The sequence below is a fragment of the Zeugodacus cucurbitae genome, chromosome 3 (genome assembly GCF_028554725.1).
Source record: "Zeugodacus cucurbitae isolate PBARC_wt_2022May chromosome 3, idZeuCucr1.2, whole genome shotgun sequence".
In the NCBI taxonomy this organism is placed as follows: domain Eukaryota; kingdom Metazoa; phylum Arthropoda; class Insecta; order Diptera; family Tephritidae; genus Zeugodacus; species Zeugodacus cucurbitae.
The window spans coordinates 49,159,777-49,185,085 of record NC_071668.1 but is presented as its reverse complement, the minus strand read 5'-3'; the positions used below and the strand labels follow the sequence as shown (position 1 = coordinate 49,185,085).

The following is a 25,309-nucleotide window of genomic DNA, read 5'->3' as shown; positions in this document are numbered from 1 at the left end:
AGTATGTAAGCGTGATAAGGCACCCAAGTAAAGCGTTTTAATTTTGTTTTTGTTTTTTTTTTTTCATTTCCAATTTTGAATGCGGTTTTTTGTAGGCATGCGTTGACTTAATGTCCACTGATTTCGCGCAACACACGGTTACCCAACGGCAATGGTGGACGGAAGTTGTTGATGACCTTTCCGTTCAACTCGTTGCATGGACACTCATCCTTAACATCATAGCAATTGAGGTTGCGCATGGCATCCAACTGATCGCGTGATACTTGGATCGGTGTCTTGAAAACAATCCAAATGACCGACTCGGAGCATGGTGGTGTGGTAAGTGAGCCCTCGTAGGTCCAGTAAGTGGTGGTGGTGGGCAATAGCTTGCTGGGATCGCAAGCGCTTGGCAGAGTCACGCGATCCCCTTTGTGCACAACGAATGGCAACAGATTGGTGATCTTCTCCAATTCCGGATGAGCATTGTCACTGGCCTGAAATAATGCAAGTAAATTGGTAATTTAATATTTTCTAATTCGCAGTGTAAAATGTGTTGTTGAAATACCTCGAAGAAAACACCCAGCACTGCTAAGCCATCAGGTGCGCTAGCAGCCTCGGCGAATGTCTTGTATTTGGTGGTGTTCCAGTGTACAAGATGCAACTCGCCGGCGTAAGAGACACCGTCAACGGTGTGCTCCGAACCTTTGTCATCGGTACAACCCCAATGGCTGTGGAATTGCTCCAATTTGTAGAGGTCTGTGCCCAATGGTCCACCAGTGAGTTCAGAATCCACACCCTTAACATCAACGCGCCAGCAATAACCTTTGGAGTAAATACATACATACATTTATTTAATTTATAATTTAATTTAATTTATGTTTATTGAACTTGTAGTTTTTTTTATAATTTTTGTTATTATTATTAATTTTAATTTTGTTTGAAAAAGTAAACTGATGGAAATCAATCTATATAAATCTGTATAAATCTGTATAAACAATAAATACAAATACGTTCTTTCATCCGACAGGCGTATATTAAACGTTCTCTGCAAGTAGAGAACGTAAATGAAAAAATACGGAAAATTAAAAATACGTGCTCAGATACGTTCTTTGACAAGAGCGGCTGTTGCGATTGCCTACTTTTAGGCACGATTGTAAATATCGTTAAAATTTGAAAGAAAATTTGTATGGTTAAATTTCGTGAAATAAATATGCAGAAATAGTATTTCCGCTTAATTGATAAAAATAATAGCCCCACTCGGATTCTCTAATCTCTTAGAATAAATAATAAGAGTGCAATATAGAAGTAAAGGAAAATAACTTTTAACTCTACAAGTAATTATCATGCGGAATCATACCATTTCCTTCTCAATTGAGTGAACCTATCTGTGCAAAACCGTCAGTTTATCTATCGTTTTTAGGTGTCATGGAAACCAATTTTATCGGTTTTACTATCAGAAACTATTGTTCAAACTTATTTTGAATTGCCGTTAAATTGCTTTGGAAAAATATAATTATTATTATTAGAGGAGATACGAACGCTAATTGACATAATTATTGAATTTAATGGAAAAAATTAAAATATTCTAAAAAGTTCACAAAATGGGTAATTCAGAATAGATCGTGGAAATATCTAACTTTTTATATAAAATTTAAACAATATATGGGCATTTCCGCCATGTCGAACGGGACAATCGTACACTTTTCAACTAAAAAAAAGTATGAACTAAAATTTTAATTTTGACAGTAGGATTTTTTAATAGCCCTTCATTAGCTCTACATTTAGTGTTAAGGTTGATTTTGGAACGGTTTTCATTTTCAAGATAATTGCAAAAAACCAAGGCATCCGCACGGGACAAAAAATGGAAGTCGTTTTTCGAACAACGATTCAAACTGCGATTTCAGCGAATTGTGAGGCAATAATCAAATGTTTTTGATTGTAAAATGTTGCGCATTGATGGCCTTTAATGATGGTATGAATTTCATCCAAAAATAATTTATAGTTTTTTTTAATTAATTATTAACCACATTCGCACGGGACATGTCGCACGGGACATTTTTTTCCATCATAATATTTATGTTGATTTTGTTGTTATAATACGTAATTATTTAACAACAAGTCCAATAAAATGGCTTAAAAAAGTAGTAAATGTATTTATTTAATTAACTAATATCCAACGAGAAACACAACAAAAATTCTATAGTATGAAATGAAAATAGTATTATGAATGTGAAATACATTTTTTTCCAGAAAATGCTGTCTTCCGGTATAAAATTTTTTGGATTTCGTTATCTGCCATACTTTTCGTTTGATAACTGCTCCCACTCCATCGACGGCTCCTTGCAAAAAAATTATATTCTAATGAAGACTATTTTAATTATTTTATAAAATCAATCAGGCTTGATAATATAAATTTGATTTTAAACTGAGAGCAGTTACCTTAAAAAAATAAATATTTTAGAAAAGCAACTAAAGGATTTCTAAATTTTAGTTAAGGGATTTATGAAGAAAATAATATTTAATGCGTTACTTGTCACTTTTAAAAGCAAACGATTTTCACCTGACAACCTTGTTAAAATGAGCACTCTTATTTTGATTTTTAAGCCTATAATTTTCGCCAAAATATATTTGAATAGCTATTTCAGTGGAATTTAAAGTGCGGTTTTTGCTCATATGTAAATAATTAATGTAAATGTATCTATTTACATACTTAAGTCATTTTTATAAGACAAAAAATAAATTTCAATTTTTAAAGTCCACACCTACGATGTCGCACGGGACCAATTTTAAGTAGTTACCAAAACCACAAATCTTCTGATTTTTGAACAAGGTTTTTTTTATTTTAATTGTATACAAGCTTACTGTTTATACTCAAAATTTGGCGAGCTTGCTGCTTTTATTTGCGATGCAGTGGGATGTCGCACGGGACATTAAAATATAGGGTAATAAGAGAGCAAAAACTTACAGTTATTTGCAATCGCATGCTTTCTTATGCATTTTATTTTGCTCTTTGTACCGTTATAAAGGTTTTACATGATATGTTTCTTTAACAATATTGACGAAAAAACAAATGCAGTAGAAAAATCGAAATGAGAAAAGTAGCTCCTATTCGACTTGGCTTTGGTATATCTCGTAATTGGTTATGAATTAATTTAAAATTAATTTAATTTCAATAAATTTAGATATTTTCCTATGAAAATATGCAAAAACTTTGTAATTCTAATAATGTTTAATATTTTGTCTGTGGTAGACCTTTTGGCGGAAATGCCCATATATGTATGTACACCTAAATAAAATGTAATTTTTTACATAAAAATAAATACAGTATACTCTCGAAAAGTAAATTCTCAGAAAGTAAATGATCGCGGAAAAGTTAATCACCTTTAAGATTACACATGCACCTCGAAAAAGTAAATTTTTTAATTTACTTTTCAGAGGGTGTGATAAAAAATTCGAAACGAAGAAAGCAGAGCGTTTTACGATGTTGCAAAAAAAACACTTACTCTCTGCAAATCAGGTGTCAGACTTTTTGTATTGTCGTACAAAAATGGTCAGAAAATATATTGCAAAAGAAAAAAAACAAAAGAATATTCAAGATTTTTTCTCTTCATAGTAAATACATATGTATGTATGTAAATGTAAATATGTTTTTCATGTAAATCCATATGTTTTATTGAAGCAAATAAATGAATGAATTTTTTAAGTTCAAAAATGCATTTAATATTATAAAATCAGATAATTTATGTATATATTTGGAAAAGTAAATTATTCGAAAAAGTAAATTACCCAAAATACCAATCGATTTACTTTTCGAGAGTATACTGTACCACTTTTGACCTCCCTTGAGCATAGAGCAAATTACTGATTCCCTAAAATTTTCCTTTTCTCATTTGCACTATTTCCATTGTTCAATATCGTAAAAGCTGGAATAACTTCTTTCTTTTTATACACTCGCAACAAAGTTGCTAAGTTGTCACATAGCGGTTGTTTGTGTCACCCAGAAATAAAAGAGTTAGATATACGGTCATATATATCAAAATGATCAGGATGATGAGAAGAGTTCCGGAATTCTTTTTCTTCTAATAGTGTGTCTCTGTACCAGAAAAGGTTAAAATCGGGTCATAACTTCCTTAGCTTTCATATATGTACCTAATTATAGGATTTTCAAAAATACGATGGGCTTAATAGCTTATAAATCAATATCATAAAACAATCGGTTGACATGTGAAATACCTTAGCCAAATTAAATGAGCATATAATCTTAGATATAATGTATGTTGGTGGTGAAAATGAGTGAAATCGGTTCAGGAATTACCTCAGCCTATATACTATATATGATGATTTTCGTTTTTCTATTGGGCTGTATACCGAATCTATGGGTCAAATTATGTGATATCTTAATAAAAATATAGCAATAAATTGCGAGAGTATAAAATGTTTGGTTGCACCTTTCCTTACATGTTTAATTTTATTTTGCGGTTTCAAGAATATAAATAAATTTCCAAAAAAATTGTCTTGTTAACTTTGCCCCATGAATACATAGTGGTAATAAATAAAATCGAAAAGATGAAAATGAAATCAGATTTTATGACACCATTGAAGATCAGAATTGGTTTGCCATTCTGACATTCAGCAAATCTGTCTTGGATTTCACAACACCCCCTGAATAAAATATATAAAATAGCCAATTGCATGAGGGAAAATTGTTATTTAAAATAAAATAATGGAAAAAAATAGCAAATAGCGGACGGAGTGTTAAAATGTATCGAAAATCGTTGCATTCATTACCTGGATTTGTAAGACTGAGTGTATGTTCAGGAACATATTTCCATTTAAGTGATTCTACATTTAATTCACTACCCTTCTTTGCTGACGAAGGAGTGATATCGACTGGTGATTGTCTGTGTCCCGAAGCCTGCGGGAATTGTTTGGCCCAATGAGCAGGACCTGTAAATAAATTAAATAAAAAAATATTATTATATATTACATTTAAAATTATAATTAAGGCAACTGAAAGAGTAATACGATCGCACTCATATAACTACATACATATCTCAGAAAGAGTCTATTTTTTTGGTAAATACTATAGAACACTAAAAGACTTCAATCATTAGCAAAGCAGTCACGCTTATTCCAAATTTTATTAATATTTATTCAAGAATCGCAAAGTCAACAGCAAATGCTTCGAAGAAGTCAGAAGAAAGTAAAAACATATGCGTGTACATTCACTGTTAATCTATGTCACCTCGCAAGCAGTGTCTCGAGATCTTTTAAATCACTTTATTAAGCTGTCTATATAATGACGTCGAAAAACGAAACCAAAAACAGCACTATAACAACAAACTGGTAAATCTACTGTTTGTGTATTTTGTACAAAACATCAATAAAGTATAATCTCTCTTTTATCTGTGTTGTCATTGGTTTTAAAAATGCCTTAGAATTATGTTCATATGCAGCTTCATTCAATATCATAAAACAATCTTAGTATGGCATATGAAATCCACACATAAGGATTTAAAACAGTTGGCAAGATTTTTATCTCAAAAACGGTGTGAGAGTGAAAACGGTACGCTATGTACTCGTTGCCAAAGTGGTTATCGATGAAATGTGCATTAGTTCACCTGTCATGAGACATTTAAAAAAATATTAACATACAACAATAACAACTAAAGCACACAGCCATATTTGGCTTACTTGAATAATGATTAGGTAGAGTTCACACTCATAAATAAAATCATCTGCTAGTGATTATCAAGCTTACTGACAGAATGCAAATAATTTCAACGTGAACTGTGGGCTGATCACATGACGCATATAAATCATGTGATGTGTTAATTTTTATTAGATGATTAATTTATTGCTGGGCAAATGCATTACTTGTGACTCGCCTCAACAAATTTATTGCACCTTACTTTCTTGTCATTTTATTATAAAATAATAAATGCAGAGATATAATAACTGCAATAAATATAATAATATATAATGATAATTGTAATGACGCAAGAAATTTGCGCAATTTGCATTCTATCATGTATGCTTGATCTATGATATTCTTCAAAAAACTGTCAAAAATAAATATTCTGTCAGCAGGAATTTTAAGAAATAATTTAAATAATGTAAATCGTGTACTTATGGAAATTTTATTTTGAATGATTTCCCAAACAATAAAAAAAAACGATTCCAACTGTTGAAAGGATTTTACTGCATATTTCTTTACATATTAATGAATTATAAATCATTATTATTTCAGCCTCGAAATCCAGCGCAGAATAACTCTTGCCAACAGGTGCTACTTTGGACTGAGTAGGCAATTGAACAGTAAAGTCCTCTCTCGACGAACCAAAATCAAGCTCTACAAGTCACTTATCATTCCCGTCCTGCTTTACGGTGCAGAAGCTTGGACGATGTCAACATCAGATGAGACGACACTAGGAGTTTTCGAGAGGAAAATTTTGCGCAAGATTTATGGTCCTCAGAACATTGGCAACGGCGAATACCGCAGACGATGGAACGATGAGCTGTACGAGTTATACGACGACATTGACATAGTTCAGCGAATAAAAAGACAGCGGCTACGCTGGCTAGGTCATGTTGTCCGAATGGACGAAAACACTCCAGCCCTGAAAGTGTTCGATGCAGTACCCGCCGGAGGAAGCCGAGGAAGGGGAAGGCCTCCACTCCGTTGGAGGGACCAGGTGGAGAGCGACCTGGTTACACTTGGGATCTCCAACTGGCGCCGAACTGCAAAGGAGAGAGACAGGTGGCGCACTATCGTCGATTCGGCTATAACCGGCTAAACGGTTGCAACGCCAATCACATACATACATACAAATCATGTAATTAAAATAGAATCAATACTAATATAGAGAAGTAAAGATGTCAGTATATACTTTAGAAGTAATTGTTAGAAAAATAAAAAATTAAAAAATCGTTTTAATAATATCATAATTGTAATTTAATTTATTTAAAATGGAATTATATAATTTTGTTAATATTTTTAGTTGTGTTATAATTAAATATGTGTAGTATACCAAGTGTTAATATTTATTCTGATGCAAATAAATACCTCATTACTTTGTAAAGATCTAAAAACAATCTGGGAAAGGGAAATTGAAAATTATTTTTTATATTATAGATATCTGTATCTTGGACTCTATACTAGGGCTCTTAAAATTATTTGAATAACGTCAAAACCGATTATTCAAATATCCGGTTTGTAACCGTTCGCATGAATATTAACCGATTAATACTATTCCAATAGTCATAACATTGCGACCATCCGAATAGTCGTTCTACTGCGATTATTCGTATAGTTGCTCTGATGCGATTTGAATAAAGGAAATTTGTTCGAAATTCAAGTAACCTTTGATTTTTGTTTGTTTTGAATTTGCAAAAATGCCAATTGTGCGCTTATATAAAAGATGTAAAAGTTTTCGCTCCATTTTTCGTGAGTTTCACTTTTTTCAATAAAAATAAGAAAATGAATGACTATTCGAATAGTCGACAACGAACTGTTAACCGGATAGTCGATATTATTATTCGAATAATGCCCCTTCTGGTTAATCAGGTTAGTCGATTAGTTGAATACCAAGAGCTCTACTAAATACTATATACATACGTACATATGTACTGTAAATATATATTTACATTTTTTTGTAATAAAAACAATTCTACAAAGCTTTCTTTTAGTGATTTTTGAGAGATAGATAGAGAGATATAAGATAAATTTGCAATTATCTCTTTCTTTTCTTAATTGAAAATTTGGAATCAATACTTGTGTTTTTTTCAGAAGAATTTTTATGGGTGTTGGATTGTCTATTTCTCGGACTATTTCACTGTAAAATACTGTATGCAATTAATCAATTAATGATTTTTAGCTTGTATGTGGTTTAATTTTACCTAATTTTAATTAAACCTAATGTAAAGAAGAAATTCCAAAATTTAAGCCTTGCAACTGATTACAATCCACCTGAAGACACACCACAAATTTCATTCAAATCGGTCCAGACGTTTAGGAGTTCATTGTACTTTAACTCGCCCCAAGTGGCTCTACATTTGTACAATTAAATATATATTTGCTGCAATCGATTGGTCACTTCTCTGCTCGCTATCCTTTGGGCGCTGTTCAGCTGTCAAAAATTTTACATGTGAAAGCAACAACAAAGTTATCTAGTTGAATTCGTGCAGGAGAGTATGCGAATACCTCTTTAAAATTATATCGTCGCTTGATGAGTGCTTGTTTTACTTATGTAGGCAATTCGCAATGGTAAAAACGACTCAAAATACAAATTTTAGACAAAAATGACAATACAAATATATACATATGTTTATTGTTATACTCTCGCAACAAATGTTGCTAAAGAGAGTATTATAGTTTTGTTCACATAACGGTTGTTTGTACACCCAAAACTAAACGAGTTAGATATAGGGTTATATATACCAAAGTGATCAGGGTGAAGAGTGGAGTTCAAATCCGAATGTCTGTCTGTCCGTCCGTCCGTCTGTGCAAGCTGTAACTTGAGTAAAAATTAAGATATCTTAATAAAACTTGGCACACTTATTTCTTGGCACCATAGGAAGGTTGCTTTCGAAAAAAAGGTTGAATATTACTAAAATTGGGTTAACTCACTATCGAAAAACGTCAAAAACACTAAATTTCACATAAGAAATGGCTGATGGAAGCTGCACTCAGATTTCTTTACAAAATGGAAAATGGGCGTGGCGTCGCCCACTTATGGGTCAAAAACCGATTTCAATGAAACTTGGTTTGTAATAGTTTCCTTACATCCCAATGATATGTTGTGAAAATAGGCTAAATCGCTTCACAACCACGCCTACTTCCTATATACCAGAACTTTGAAGACGATCTGAATCGTTTACTTTACAATATATAAAGAAGCACTAGTGAAGATATCGGTGCAGAACTTTGCACAAATACAATGTTTATAGTGTGGCAGCCCCATTCTAAAAATCGCCGAAATCGGACCATAGGTTTTTAAGGCCCCATATTTCGAACACGAGGACCTCGGTGCTTCTAACCTAATATTATGGTTTCCAACTTTCAATGGACTTTATACAATATATATGACGAATATGTGGGTCAAATTGTTTATTATATAATATAAATAAAGTTAAATAAATAAATTGCGAGAGTATAAAATGTTCGGTTACACCCGAACTTAGCCCTTCCTAACTTGTTTTACTTTGAAATACATTTTAATTTATTAAATAACAGGTAAAACATAGACGCAGCTCGAAACAAAGGGATAGACAAATATTTTTGTGCGGATTTTTGTATTTCTCCGCCTAAGAAAAAGGTTGAGCACTATTGGGCATGTTTAAGAGGACATTTTAGCGCAGGGTTGTACCACAAGTGCTACTTGTCTGTTTGAATTACTGGATAGTGCGTTCTATTGTCTTCTCTGTAACGGATATGCAATCAATGGCAGCTATTATTTATTCACCGGAATGTTCGGTCACCACATTGCATTGTGTATGAATTTTAATTTTTGAATATACACGTAAATAGTTTTATAAAGTCAGGAGTATGTAAAAAATCGGGTTTATTTGTTAACAATTATCGTCATAATGCAAATAATTGCTCAGTTGCACATACTCAGCTGATCGTCTGTCGCAAAGCCGAGTTAATTTTATTTGCGGTAATGATTGACAACTTTTTATCTCGAATGTCAATTGTGGCAAGTGTTGCTTAAGATGTTAGCTGAGATGCTTTCATTGACATACATACATATGTATATTTATTTATATCTTAAATTTTGCAAAGGAAATGCTTCCTAGACAGGTTCATCGTTTTACAGGTACTTTCTCAAGTATATTGAAGTTTCATTGAAGCTTGCGAGAATAAATGTACTAAGTCGAGATAAGATGGTTTGCCGAACTTCCACTAACATATCAAATATGTATGTACATACATACATATGTGTATATATGGAAGCATAGAAGTGAAGTGAAGTTGTAGAAGAACAAATTTCTAGATAAAAACTTCGCTTGTTGATTTATGAATTTTTTAGGGTTTATTTACAAAAATGTCGACGCCTTCAAATGTTTGTTTTAATTATTGTCTACAACCATCTGCGCCTAGTCCATTTTTTTATTGTACACGCGACAAAAATTCTCGTATGAATAACAACAACAACTCATAATAAAAATATTATACCCAGTGCACAAAGATAGATTTACTTCAGAAAAATAATTTTATATTATTTATAGTACTATTTGATGGACTTTGCTTAATTTATTTGTAATATCGCTTAATAAATTGAACTTGTTTGAATAAAAGTAGCATACGAGTTATAGATCTAAAATCTGCAGCCGTCATTAAATAATTTTGTAAAAGGCTACTTTCTTTCTTTGTCTTTGGTTTCCAAGTTTCCGAAACATAAAAGTAATATTTTAATTTTTTTCTCAAGTATAAGCACACATTAATGCACACCCCGTAATTATCTAATCTAGTTAGAACCGCACTGATATGATTGTTCCCAGCCGAGATGCTTGATTACTATAAAAAAGAACAACTCGGCCTTGTCTTTATCATGATCTACATATGTACATACATATGTCATATGTAATTCATATAATATTAGGGTGGAACATTTGTTTACAATAAAAAAAATTATTTAAAAAAAAAATTTTTCATTGTAATTTAAATTAATTATTTAAAATACTCCTTTAATTAATCTGCACATTTATTTAATATAAAAATTAAATTAAATAAAACATAAAAAATGTGATTCGATAAAAAAAGGAAAACTCTGTTTTACTAAAATCGATTTTTAATAATCGAAAACGAATGAAATTCAAATACAATTCATAGATATATTAAAAAACAGTTAAATAAAGGGTGATTTTTTAAGAGCTTGATAACTTTAAAAAAAAAAAAACGCATAAAATTTGCAAAATCTCATCGGTTCTTTATTTGAAACGTTAGATTGGTTCATGACATTTACTTTTTGAAGATAATTTCATTTAAATGTTGACCGCGGCTGCGTCTTAGGTGGTCCATTCGGAAAGTCCAATTTTGGGCAACTTTTTCGAGCATTTCGGCCGGAATAGCCCGAATTTCTTCGGAAATGTTGTCTTCCAAAGCTGGAATAGTTGCTGGCTTATTTCTGTAGACTTTAGACTTGACGTAGCCCCACAAAAAATAGTCTAAAGGCGTTAAATCGCATGATCTTGGTGGCCAACTTACGGGTCCATTTCTTGAGATGAATTGTTCTCCGAAGTTTTCCCTCAAAATGGCCATAGAATCGCGAGCTGTGTGGCATGTAGCGCCATCTTGTTGAAACCACATGTCAACCAAGTTCAGTTCTTCCATTTTTGGCAACAAAAAGTTTGTTAGCATCGAACGATAGCGATCGCCATTCACCGTAACGTTGCGTCCAACAGCATCTTTGAAAAAATACGGTCCAATGATTCCACCAGCGTACAAACCACACCAAACAGTGCATTTTTCGGGATGCATGGGCAGTTCTTGAACGGCTTCTGGTTGCTCTTCACCCCAAATGCGGCAATTTTGCTTATTTACGTAGCCATTCAACCAGAAATGAGCCTCATCGCTGAACAAAATTTGTCGATAAACACATTTCGAACCGAACACTGATTTTGGTAATAAAATTCAATGATTTGCAAGCGTTGCTCGTTAGTAAGTCTATTCATGATGAAATGTCAAAGCATACTGAGCATCTTTCTCTTTGACACCATGTCTGAAATCCCACGTGATCTGTCAAATACTAATGCATGAAAATCCTAACCTCAAAAAAATCACCCGTTACTAAAACAATACTCAATACTCGAAAAAATGCATCAATAAATAAAAAATAAATCAAATATTTTAGTATTGAAATTAATAGAATAGTTTAATAATAAACAAAAAAAAACTTAAAAGCAACTCTGCATCAATAATAATCAATAACGTTTTAAAAATATTTGCTTCTGCATTTTAATCTTCAACAAGTTATATACTTCTAATTAGCACAAAATCCAGTTTGAACTGTTTGTCAACTACCCTAGTGTTTAAATAACAACGTATGTATACAATGTGTACAAATATTTGGTTTAATCTTGACTTTTATGTCGTTTGTTGCTGTAATAAAAATTAGCGCTTAGTAAGACGTATTGTATATTTTATCACGTGCTGCAGTCCCTGTCATGTGATTTCAAAGCAAAACAAACAATACGAAAAGTAGAAAACATAAACAAAAAGTAAATAAATACAAAATGATCCTAATAGCACGCATTTTTTGAACTTTCGATTAAGATACATAGAAACATATTATATGTATGAATAGCTCGGGGGTATGTATGTATGTGTGCAGCTGTAAAATTAAGAAGTTCACATTAAGCTCAAACTCATTTAAACATAACGTGCGACTTCATTAAAGGTGACTCAATAAAAAAAAGAGTTATCGTTCTTAAATGATATTATGGAAATTTAATTTGCAAATAATTGACGTACGAAATAAAGCGAAAATATTGGTTTGAGCACGATTCAAAATACATTGTTTTCTTTTTAAAAATATTGAGCTTCAAGCTTTCAATTTCCTCATAATATATCTATAATTGAGCTGCGCTTTAAACACTGTTATTTACCAAGAAAAGTTACGACCTTATAAATTAATCATTACTTCCTATTTAATTAGTTACAACGTGCACTTAACTAATTTATAACGTCGCATACGGCATTTACACCATGCGAATAAACACAGTAATAGTTCAAAATTATAAATGCAATATTGTGCTTAAATCTGTTGAAATGCAGTTTTCCCATGTAGATATGTAGTGAATGTGGTACATATTTCAAAGGAAACGGAATAGACGCCGACGAGAGAGTGAATTAATGCTGTGATTATTGTCAATTCAGACTAAAATCTCTAATTCTTGTACAAATTCTATCTTAATTTTCTACAGTTTAATACAGCAATATTCCTTAAACTTAAAATTACATCTAACTTTTATTTTTTATACTTTAGAATATTTATTACATTTCCCCCTAGAGAAATTCACAATAGTACATATCCTTTCCACTTAGTGGAAAATATTATGCAAATATTTTGATTAGATTATTAATCCTTGGTTGTTAATTGTATGTGTTGAAATAGATTGTCATATAAATTAAATAAAAACCATTTTCATAGGTTTTGCAGCGACTATCATTGAATCTACCAATTCGTTAAACATGAAATATGACAATATTTCTCATTGGCTTATGCACTACAGGAATGGTTCAAAATCTACTGACTCACGTCGGGCTTAAATGCTAAAAAGATATACAATATATATGTACATACCTACATATAAATATGTACATATATACCTACAATTATACAGAACTATTTTAAATATTACTGAGTAAGTTATACAATAATTTTTCTAACGTGAGTAAGTTGTACAATTATTTTCAATTCATGAGAATTTATTTTCTCCTGGTGGAAAACAATGACAAAAAGTAAATTTTAACTGCATGTGAAATGTAGAAAACAATACAGCATTGTAGAAATGTGGCAACGAATAAAGTGTCTGAAAAATTGTTGAGTGATTATTCAAAATTCAAAACATTGAATAGCTTATTCACAAATATGTATTAAACAATAAAAATACAAACAAATGCTAGTATTTGCATTTTGTCAATAAAGATTTACATTTTCAGCTGTTCAAGCAAAATTTATGTTCTTCAACAATATAATAGGTGTTTTTTGTTTTAGACTCGTGTGTTTACATTCTGGGATGAGGAGTAGTCAATATTAAATAAAACAGTGTATTATTCATAATTTTCAAACTCCATCTGAAACACATTTACTTACATTGAGGAAATTTCGTAACTTTATTGAAAATGTTTACAATTATCTGAAGTCGACTTAAGTTAATGATTTAGAACACGTTGAATTGAAGTGAATTGATTATGTACATATGTATATACTGTTGACGTTCAGTAATACGAAAGCTCCTTCGTGCGAATGTCCCATAATACGAATGCAGTATTTTATGCAGTAATCGCTTTGTAATACGAATAAGGGAAAGATTTGCAGTTCGGTATTACGAAAAAACTGTTTTCTTTCAGTAGACTTTGTTCTTTTTATTTTATTTTTTTCTTTTTTATTCTATTTGTTCAATCTATATATATATATATTTGGCGTAGGAACCGCTTTAAGCGATTATAGCCGAATCCACCAGAGCGCGCCACTCATTCCTCCTTTTTGCTTTTTGGCGCCAACTGGAAACACCAAGTGAAGCCAGGTCACTTTGCACTTGGTCTTTCCACCGGAGTGGAGGTCGTCCTCTTCCGCGGCTTCCTCCAGCGGGTACTGCATCGAATACTTTCAGAGCTGGAGTGTTTTCTTCCATCCGTACAACATGACCTAGCCAGCGTAGCCGCTGTCTTTTTATTCGCTGAACTATGTCAATGTCGTCGTATAAATCGTACAGCTCATCGTTCCATCGTCTGCGGTATTCGCCGTTGCCAATGTTTAGAGGACCATAAATCTTGCGCAAAACCTTTCTCTCGAAAACCTCAAGAGTCGTCTCATCGGATGTTGTCATCGTCCACGCTTCAGCGCCATACATCAGGACGGGAATAATGAGCGACTTATAGAGTTTGATTTTGGTTCGTCGAGAGAGGACTTTACTTTTCAATTGCCTACTCAGTCCAAAGTAGCACCTGTTGGCAAGAGTGATTCTGCGTTGGATTTCAAGGCTGACATTGTTGGTGTTGTTAATGCTGGTTCCCAGATAAACGAAATTATCTACAACTTCAAAGTTATGACTGTCAACAGTGACGTGGGAGCCAAGACGCGAGTGCGCTGACTGTTTGTTTGATGACAGGAGATATTTCGTCTTGTCCTCATTCACCACCAGACCCATACGCTTCGCTTCTTTATCTAGTCTGGAAAACGCAGAACAAACGGCGCGGTTGTTGCTTCCGATGATATCAATATCATCGGCATACGCCAGGAGCTGTACTGTACACATTTGTTCAATCTGCTAATAATATTTTTGGCGATAGCAGTAGGCTTTATGCATTTTTGGATTGGGTTTTTGGCTACTACTCGAAAGAGCGTAAACTCAAATTGTAAATGAGAGAAAATCGAAAATAACAAATATCTTTCCAATAAATACTGGGCGTATTTTTACCTTCGCGAAGCCGGCTCAAAACTGGCATTTAGACCACGGCATTTTATGCCCAAAACAAGAAGGAAAGTAAGTTTTTTCATTCTTTACCGTCCAAAACTCAATGCCAATTCCAAAAAACTAAAAAAAATCTCAAAAAAATGTCTCTACTTTAAAATCGTTTTTTCCATATAACTACAAGTAAAAGGCCATAAAAAAATTTGTGAGAAAATAAATGTGTATATTTGTATATATGTACATATGTAATTGTATGTGCATTTTTCTCTTCTTTTATGGTACTGCATTCTTTGGAAATATACAGTTCTTTCGCCGAAATTACAAAACAAATTTCACTTTGCAAAAATCCGGTTTTCAGTGTTTTCAAACTGATACAATCCCACTGCAACGCTACCAAAAGCAGGAAGTTTAATTTTATAATATGCGTTGCAGCTAATTTGTATTAAATATTTTGAAACAAATAATTAGTTCACTGTATTAGCTTTACGAGCAAAACATTAAGTGCAAATATGTAAATATCTATAACTAAATGGCATTTTATCTCATTATCTTCTTCCGGAAAACTGTAAATTACGCTGTTTCATAACGTTGACAAGTTCATTTAATATGCATATGTATATTCGCTCTGACTAATTTCTTTAGAAGTGTGTTCGTTGAACTTCAAGCGCGAGATTTTGAAAGTAAACAGTTGGGATCGGTGAAAATCAGTCAACAAGTTTTGAATGCTTACTTTAAATAAGGTATATATTTATGTATGTATATATAGTTGTATATGTATGCGAACAATGCAACTTCTCACTGCATTCAAATATGGTTACCCGCCATAAATGCGAGAGAGCTTCTTAAGAAGTAAAGAAACAATGAAGTTATTGTCACGAAAGTACTACTCAGTTTTTTATTTGGATGAGTACTTTTAACTCCTAAATAAGGTTACGCTATTATGCATTACTTTATACATACATACATACGTAAATGTACGTATATGTAAGTATATACAAACATATATAAAATATTTGAGCTCCGAAATTTTTATATGCCTCTTTTTGACGTTATTCGTATGTAAATATTTTTGGTTGACTTTAAACTGGAAGCTGAATGCCTTTCATACATATATGTAGAAATATTTTTTTTATTTTTTTTTAATATTCATTTGTTTTGTTATTATTAACCTGTGCATTTCACTGCATTCGTCACGAACAGCTCACAGCTGTCATAGCTCTTATGACGTCTGTTTACAAATGCATATTGATTCTTTGAAGATCTGTTTTCACACCTCAACCAATTAAATGGTTCACGGATTTCGGTTAAAGTGTATGCAATCATTTTATTTCTTTTGCAGCCATAATTCTGAATATGATGTATCATTTAAATTTTCAAAAATTCCAGAACTTCCGATAGTAAAATAATTTCCTACAAATTGTGCGGCGCGAAAAACATAAGACATTTTACTTTCATTTAATGTTTTCATTGCATTTTTCATATAATAATAGCGCGACACAATTTATTAACTCTCTTTATTAAAATCGAAATTTGATTGTTTATGCCAATTAATTGATTATACTATGTACGCACGTTACTACATATTAAGATTTGTGTAATTGTTTTAAATTAATTGTTGCTCAATCTCAGCTTTTTGACGGCTCGTTGCTGCGCTCAATTAAATTATTTAATTTTTGGTAATTGTCGCAATCGAAATGCCTCAATTGTTAGTTTAATTTAAAATTTAGCAACAATTGTTTTCAAAAATAATAAAGGCATATCGGTCAAATCACTAAAAGATACATCATTTACGTACCTTTTTTTATAAACATATAAATTGAACGCAATTGGAAATTGAAATGTGTAGTTAAAGGATTAAATGAGTTAAGATGGGGTTGAAAAAAAAACATTATGCTTGCCACATTATATTACAGAAATAAATAGTTTATTTTCACTAAAAGTTAGCTTAGAAAATCGGGAAGTCATTTAACCTCTAAAAACATGAAAAATATTTAGAATAAATTTTATACTTTGTAGCAACCGTTACACTTTTTCGATAATATTGCGCTTATATATTGCACAATTTTTTGAACTCACCGAAGACTCGCCGAACTGTAACAATGACTCTCCATTAATGTAATATTTTAGAACTCATAATATATATAGTCCTCATGAAGAAATTTAGTAAAATTAAAAATGTGATCTGCTACACTTCGACATTTTTAGCTTCACAGTTCAATTGATTTTTAGAAACTGTCAATATATGTAATGTTGAGAATTAAGACTGTTTGTGACATAAACTTCGTTTACAATTTTTGAGTCGTTGTTGTTGTTGTTGTTGTTGTAGCGGCATAAAACATTCCCCAAATAATTTTGAGGAATGCTGCCGATTTGACATTCCTTGGCCGGATAAAAATCCGGGTCCGTTCCGGTTACGTAGAACTAACTGTCGTGGGAACGGTTTTTTGAGTCGTCTCCAGCTGTGGTATTTCAACGTGGAAAGCTTGAAAAGTATTGTTTGTTAAAAATATTGAACCACTGTAGTTAACTTAACATTGCAATATGATCGGTTACTCCAACTAATATCAGACAATGATTTCTAAGCGGTGTCTCCAATCGGCAGACCATTACTAAGGCTCCCAGTGTAGTTTTGACATAAAAAAAACTGCACATAACTTAAAGGACATTATTTTCACAAACACTGCTTTTTCCAGACTGTTTAAGGAAGCGAATGGTAGTGAACGAGAACAAGACGAAATATCTGTTAACATCGACTTGTCACCTACGTCACTGTTGACAGTCATAACTTTGAAGTTGTAGATAATTTCGTCTATCTAGGAACTAATGCTAATAATACTGTCAGCCTCAGAAATACAACGCAGAATCACTCTTTCCAGCTCCAACTATGGCGCCAACCTGCCAATAGGAAGAATGAATGGCGCTGTTGGAACTCGGCTATGTAAGCGGTGCCTACGCCAGTTAAGAAGAAGAATACCAGAGAAGATGTGGATACTATAAACAATTGTTATAACACCTTGCTATTCTATTCTAATTTCTTTTTCGCAGTCTGATTGAATATAAGCTAATTTCATTTCAATGAAAGGAGTCGAAGTTTCGAGTGTGTTCCCAATTATACACTCATGCTGATTACGATATAATTGAAGTTTTCGAAAATTTTTTTGGAGCTTTCAATATTTAATCATTAGTAATTATTTCACTTTTATAATTAAAATCGATATGCAGATAATTTTCGCTTAATGAATTTCGAAGGTGTTAACATCAATGGCTATGTACTTTCAGTGACCATTCGAATGGGTTTGGGCAGGAAATATGATAAGCGTGAAGAGACACTTAAAAATAAAATTAATAATAGGCTAATTGCTGCGATTTAAATAAGTGTGTAGCCGCTATCAATGAATCACAGCAGTCGAAATTGTACAAAACCTAGATAACCTTGAGTATAATGACAATTTTTATTATCGCCTTTAATGTGTTATGAAACAAAAGGATGGCCAAGGTGCAAAGTAGACACATACACGGATGTGTTCAACAAACGTCGATTATATAGAAAAGTTTCTCGAAAATCATGTGATTTCCATTCGCTTTCATGTCTATTTTGCAAAAGCTAACGTCAATCGATCAGACTTGCGTGTCTTTAATGCTGCCGCGCACAATAATAAATCTAATATAATACCTTTCAAAATTTTTAATCGAAGTGCAGTGTGTAATTTCGCACCACTATAAGTCACTTGCGTGGAATCGTTTATTTTGTTTATCAGGAATTAGTTGCTGAAATCATTAAGACGACAATTTGATGAATTGACTTTTGCATTTATCAATGCGATTCAATAAATAAGTTTATATCTAAAAATAAATAAAGGCGATGTCACTCATACCCATTGCCCATTCGTGTTTGCGCTATCACTAATGTAATTTAGTTTAATTTATATTCTTTTTTATATCTTCATTGTTAGCACGAGACAGTATCTACCTTGTGGTATTCATCATTCATTTCTTAAGCAGACGTAATCAGCAGCAAACAAACAGAAACAATAAATATTATTAATATTTTTTTTTTTAACAATCACCTGCGCTAATTACATTAACCGTTACCGTTAGCTGCCATTGCTCAATATCGATATTGCACTTTTGAAATTCATACTTTCGCGATGTTTCAAGTTTATAGCTGTAATAAAAAAATGACATTTATGTATATAATATGGTATGTGGCAGAAATTCGTTCTTGCCCTTGCTCTTCGTATATGCTTTGATATGTGAATATGTATTTAGGTATATAAATATATACATTTTATATAGTATAGTTTTATAAAAATTCTTGATAAAATTGTTTGTTTGTTCTCTCTTAAAATGGGTGTGGTGTCTGTAACAAAATTTTATTTTGGGCATAAAAAGTATTAATTTGTAGCACGAGGTGCAATTATAGTGATTTCGTCATTCCTCTATTAGATTGAGAGTTCTTCGTAGGCTTAAAAAGTTCTAAAAAATTAGAAATATAAAAAAATCATTTCAAATAAAATAATTTTTGAATGATTCATTGTTTTTTATTCTTATTTATTCCACTGACATTGTTAAACCCATGCATTGTCTGTACGAAGACATAAACAGGTGCTTGATAAGGGGAATCAAAGCGAGTTGGTAGCATCACCGGTTTGTAAAACCTCAAAGGTCATGTGTATCCTACTGACACTCGATAGAATGGGCTGTAGGACCATGGTTGGCATTGTTACTGGTCACAGCCTAGTAGTGGCGCACGCCTATAAGATAGGAGGAATGCAGGAAGTGTCAAGAGCAGGGCACCAAGGAAAAATTGGCACTCTTGTACGTTTATCCTGCGTTAGCAAAACAACGTTTCAGATATTTAGGGGCCTCACAGTACGATAAGTTGGAGGAGATATGGTTACTGCGTCATCCTAAATGATGACTACTACTCAGCGAATATGTGACTACACTACAATATTTAAAAAACATAAACTAAGCTCAGTGCGTGCAGTCCTTTGAGAGTGGCGAATCGAACATACTATTAGTATAAATCAAATTGGCTGGCATAAATAATAAGAAATTATTTTTTGATTAGCAAATTCTTAAAGTTGCTGTTATAAATCAAATTTGGAATTGTTTTGGATATTACTTTAAATATTTTGACACCAGCTCAGAGTTCAGGCACAGATAATGAAAATGTTCAAGGATTTATTAGAATATTGCGAAATCAGAAGCACTTAAGCTAATCAAGAAACCATTTGACCACAACGTTAAAGGTTTGTCATTGATCTAGACTATTTTTAGGTATTTAAAATAAAAGTTTATAGAAGTAGTTACTTTAGATCCTTGGTGTTATGCTTAACAAATAAATGAATCAGAAATTATAAATTTTTACTGTAGTTTTGGAAATGTAATGAACAATTTTAATTTACACCTATCGTTCACAAAAATGCCTGGCAGCTTAAGAATACACAAAAGACACACTATAACCACGAATGTCGCAACAGCATACTTCTACCAGGTGTGACGTGTCGTTAAAACAATTAAATCCATCTTTGAATTATTTTTGTACAGTAGTAACCCATACACACATATACATATCGAAATGTGCATTTTGAACCATACTTAATTTTGATTTTAAGAATAATCCGTTTCCAGCTGATATCATACATAAAGTTATTGCATGTAATTTAATAAATGTAATAAAAATAATTTTTATTACATACATGTTTTATTCGTTATTGCTAATTACGAACGTGGTGCCTAGATGTAGTTTAACTATATTTTTACAATACTCGTGATGTAGTTCTTTGATATATATGTTAAATAGATAATTGCATCTATCTATTACTCACGGACAAGAAATATTTGTTAAATTATCAATTTATTTAGGGTTTAACAATAATACCAAATGAAAAATTCCAGACATAATACTATTAAACCTTTCTTATCAAAAATGTTAATACGCAAAATTTGTAAACATTCGTAAGGGTAAATAAATTAATTAGTAGCTTTCTATTAATAATTCCATACCCAATTTTATGCAAGAAGACAAAGTTATAGTAGTGATCAAAGAATTTAGAAAGCCAATTAGAACACTGATGACTCAGTTGTTTTGCTGGAAAGTTGTTTCTTCCTGTGGATTAGAGGCGAAAGTAATTTTTCGTTACTAAAATCTTAGAAAAGACAGTTGAGCACTACTATTTAGAGTTTAACTTACGTAATGCAATTTTATACAGAAAGTCTTTAAATGTTTAAGATTACTGTTTGTTTATTTGTGGTTTTCATTTATGCAAAGATAAATGGCAAATTTGGTTTTCAACGAGATTTCAAAATATTTTGAAATCCTTCGTTTATATCGACACTGTCATATAGTTAATGGAATCAAATCAAAAACATGTATGTATCATTACATCTAAAACTCGTATAACCATTTATTTGAGCTTTTACTTGGCTGTCTTCTACGCACATAAATTCATATGACTGTTTATAGAAGAATTTTGTTTTAAAACATAAAAGTGTTACTTAGTCTATAGGTTGTTGCCACTCACATATGCAATATAAATCAAATTTGTTACATTTCTATATCCTGTACCTAACAGAAATTGTAAGCGTTTCTTAATAATTTTTTTCATACTTCTAATTAGTTGTGTAACGGTATTGTATAACACTTGTAAAAAATCGTTTAAAATTTATTCTAAAAGTCAATAGAAACAGCGGCAAAGGTTGCAGTCATTGCCGACTGCACGTTTAGTCACGAGATACATAAGTACTTTCACGTCGGTATTTATTTATGTACATATATATGTACATGTATGGCTTTATATTAAGCGGGGTCGACTTTTTTGTTGGAAACAGAAAATGTATTTGTAAAATCAGAAAAATAAATAGAAAAGAATAAGGAATTTGTTATGGCTGATAGCAAAATATTATAATTGATGTCAATTTTATTGTATATGATCTTTGCTCATATTTATGTATACTCATATAAATACATATGTATGTACGTTTCTCAGCATTAAATGCCAAAATAATCACTTCATTGAGAATTTTTTAAGTGTAAAATTAGTTAAAGCCAGAATTTTTGTAGAAAATAAAACAGTATATTTTTAAAATAAAAATTAAAATATTGCTGTTTTAATATAGATAGATATGATCTGGGTAATTTCATTGCATTTTTGGACACCTCGTATCTAGTTTTTTAAATATATTTATTTGCTCACATCATCATAACTGACATGCTACAATCTTTATTCCTTTACCAACAGAGAACATCATTCTAAAAGTTCATATTTTCCTACCAATCAAAAAGACTGAATAACTAATAATAATAATAACAAAGCTTAAAAAATATGAGGGTAGGAAGAATAGGTGACTAACTAAGTAAAATAGGAACTTTCATAACTCTAAAAATTATATGAAAATATCATTTTAAATATTTATTTTTATTTTGTAGACATTTGGAAAAAAATAACAAATTACCTCTTTTGGTAGAAAAAGGCTATAATTGCAATTATACAATAACTCTATACGACAAAATCGACTTTTTTTCTAGGTTTTGAACCAAAATTTTTTCTGAGAGATTGAGTCATATGTCAAAAAATCATATTTCTCGATTATAGAAATTTGCCTCCAAAATTGAAATATGTATATGGGTTCGAAGTTCGAAAAGAGGATTTAAAAAAATTATTAATATTTTCAGGAAAAGTTACAAAAAAATCCAAAATATGCATATTTCTCTTAATCTAATGGTGAATAATATTTTTCGATGAAGTATCAGATGCTATAAGGGATCCAGTATTTTTCGATATACTTATAAAATTTTTATTTTTATCGAAGAGTTGACTTAGACTCTTAAGCACTTATGATTGACCTCAAAGTTTTATACACCATTAAATTAAAAAGAAAATTAAGATTATAGCGTATTTTGTATTTTTAGTAACTATATCCTGTAATTAATAATTTTTATATTTAAAAAACCTTTAATATGTAAAAATGTATCATTTGATACCTCATTTTTAGTCGATACAATTGTAATTACTTGCTCTCGAAATTATTTAATTTCAAATGCACTTTTTATTTTTTATATGTTCTGCGAACCAAAGGATTGTTTCGATATAAGTATTTTTGGAACTAAAAAAGTGGAATCAAAAAAATAATATAAATTAATTTAGATGTCATCTACACGTTTATTTAAAACATGATTTACGTCTAATATTTCTCAAACATATTTATTTTCTACTAATCCATAAATAAACCGTTGATATGGTTGACTATATTCCAGTACAGTGAGAATTCACCACTTTTAATTTGAATAATTATTATTTTGTATTATTATAAAATGTTGTTTGATCAAATCAATCGTTAGTGCCACATTAAAGTAAAGTTATTTTTAAATTTTGCATATGACTTTTTATATTACAATTATATATTTTTAATCGATTTAAGACAAAGCTATCGATATCATATGAGATTTGGAGCTATTTATAACACAACATTTCGTCACATATTTATATTCTTTGGCTCATTCATTAAAATATATTCACCTGCCTAATGTACGTATGTATGTTTGGTGCATGCATAATACATATTTACATATTTACAGCGAACATTTAACCACTGGAAACAAAGCAAATGTGCGCCCAAAGTCGGGTTTATGCAACCGATCGGCATTTAATGCCATAGAAGTGAAATCGCCAGCAATGCAGCGTGCATTATGCGTCAACTGTCCGTCTGTCTACTGCCTACAGCGCGCGTCTATCAAGCATACAAATAATCACTTTGCACAATCGCACGCGACAAAGCGCGACATAGAAGATAAGGTGTAAGTAAATGTTATGATTTAATTTTTCCGCTTTCTATGTACACACTCGTATGTACATTCTCTGACAAGCAGATTGTGATTGTTTGCCTTGCGAGAATGTTTAACCTTCAAACCATAAATACGCTAGATCTGTGTAATAATGTGTAAACTCGACTTACCATTTTCAGCGGTGTAACCCCAGTGTGAGCTCATTTTTCCGACGTTTCGAGGGTGGAACTTTTGTTTAATTTACTTAGTACTAGTACTACGTACAATGCAGATGCTTTCTCAGTAAAAACAACAAAACAAATCACGTTTACAATATCAACAGCCGCAATCAACCGCAATAAATAACAATAATAGTATAAATAGTGACGCCGGGAAAAACGAATTAGAAAAAACTGGGAGAAGTTGTTTGATATTTTTTTTGTTTCTTTTCACGACGGATGAGATGTTGTTTATTTGAGAGCAGCAACAAGTGAATTGAATTGATTTGCTTGATTTCAGTTAGCTTTAATACCGTTTTATAGACTCTTACGAGTATTTAGGTGCCGTCGTGTGATCAATGGAAAGTAGAAGTAGAGAGCCGCGTTTGTCTCGTTGAGCGACGGAACGTAATGTGCTAAGACGTCTCACACGTTTGTCTGTCTAAAGAAGACTGTGCTGAGTGTTGAGGGTTGTGTGCCGTTGTCTGCTTGCACCGAAGCCGAAATGAATTAAACACTAAGTCAGTCATCCAGTTAGCCAGCCAATCGGCTAGCCTGCTAGTCAGATAGTCTGGCGTTCGTTTGGTCACTGGAATAGCGTACATATTCAGAATATACCTGCTACACACAAACCCATGCATATGTGTGTATTTATTTATAAAAAAATATATGTAGATAAGTGCACGTGTATGCGTATATGCTTATAGGCGGAAATGCTGGCGAATAACCGAATGACTGACTGCTTTTACCCTCGCTGAGCATAAAATAAACGTGATGCGCAACGCGCAGTAGCAGCGACAGTTTCGGAAACGCATACGCTTTCGTGTTGTGGGAAGAATCGTTGGAGACAGTATAAGTCAATGAGAGCGGGAGCAGCAGTTAAAGGTGTGCTGTGCTGCTGCACTAAAGAACACTTCGGTAACGAACGAAAGCAATTTGTTTGTTGACAGCAACGAGAGTGAATGCGCTCGTAATTATACCATTTACGCATTACATTACGCTTAATAGTATAAGCGACGAAAACGATAGCTTGAGTAAAAATACTCATATACATTCAGCATCTTATAACTGCGGTTGCTCTACGTCATAACATCAGTGAGGTAAACAGAACGCTGTATGTTGCTTTAACAGTTGCTAACAAAACTCAGTATAGCGGTTATTGAAATGCATTTGATTATTCAATATTTTTAACAAAATTTTA

At 32.0% G+C, this 25,309-nt stretch overlaps 1 protein-coding gene across 1 annotated transcript; it reads right to left on the bottom strand.

Annotated features, from left to right (window-relative positions):
• Positions 1-41: 41 nt before the first annotated feature.
• Positions 42-24,611, bottom strand: LOC105217439 (carbonic anhydrase). Its single transcript, XM_011192433.3, has 4 exons — positions 24,082-24,611; positions 4,768-4,926; positions 545-801; positions 42-473 (listed from the first exon to the last, which is right to left on the bottom strand). Exons 1-4 carry the CDS (start codon positions 24,113-24,115, stop codon positions 108-110), a joined length of 816 nt encoding a protein of 271 aa, XP_011190735.1. The 5' UTR covers positions 24,116-24,611; the 3' UTR covers positions 42-107.
• Between the last annotated feature and the right edge of the window lie 698 nt (positions 24,612-25,309).

Bases quoted from the DNA above. Each gene is read 5' to 3' on its own strand.
- LOC105217439 (XM_011192433.3), bottom strand. From the start codon at position 24,115: ATGAGCTCACACTGGGGTTACACCGCTGAAAATG. The intron at 802-4,767 runs GTAATGAATGCA...TTTACTCCAAAG, and splicing joins ACTCAGTCTTACAAATCCAG to GTTATTGCTGGCGCGTTGAT. The intron at 474-544 runs GTATTTCAACAA...GCATTATTTCAG, and splicing joins TGCTGGGTGTTTTCTTCGAG to GCCAGTGACAATGCTCATCC.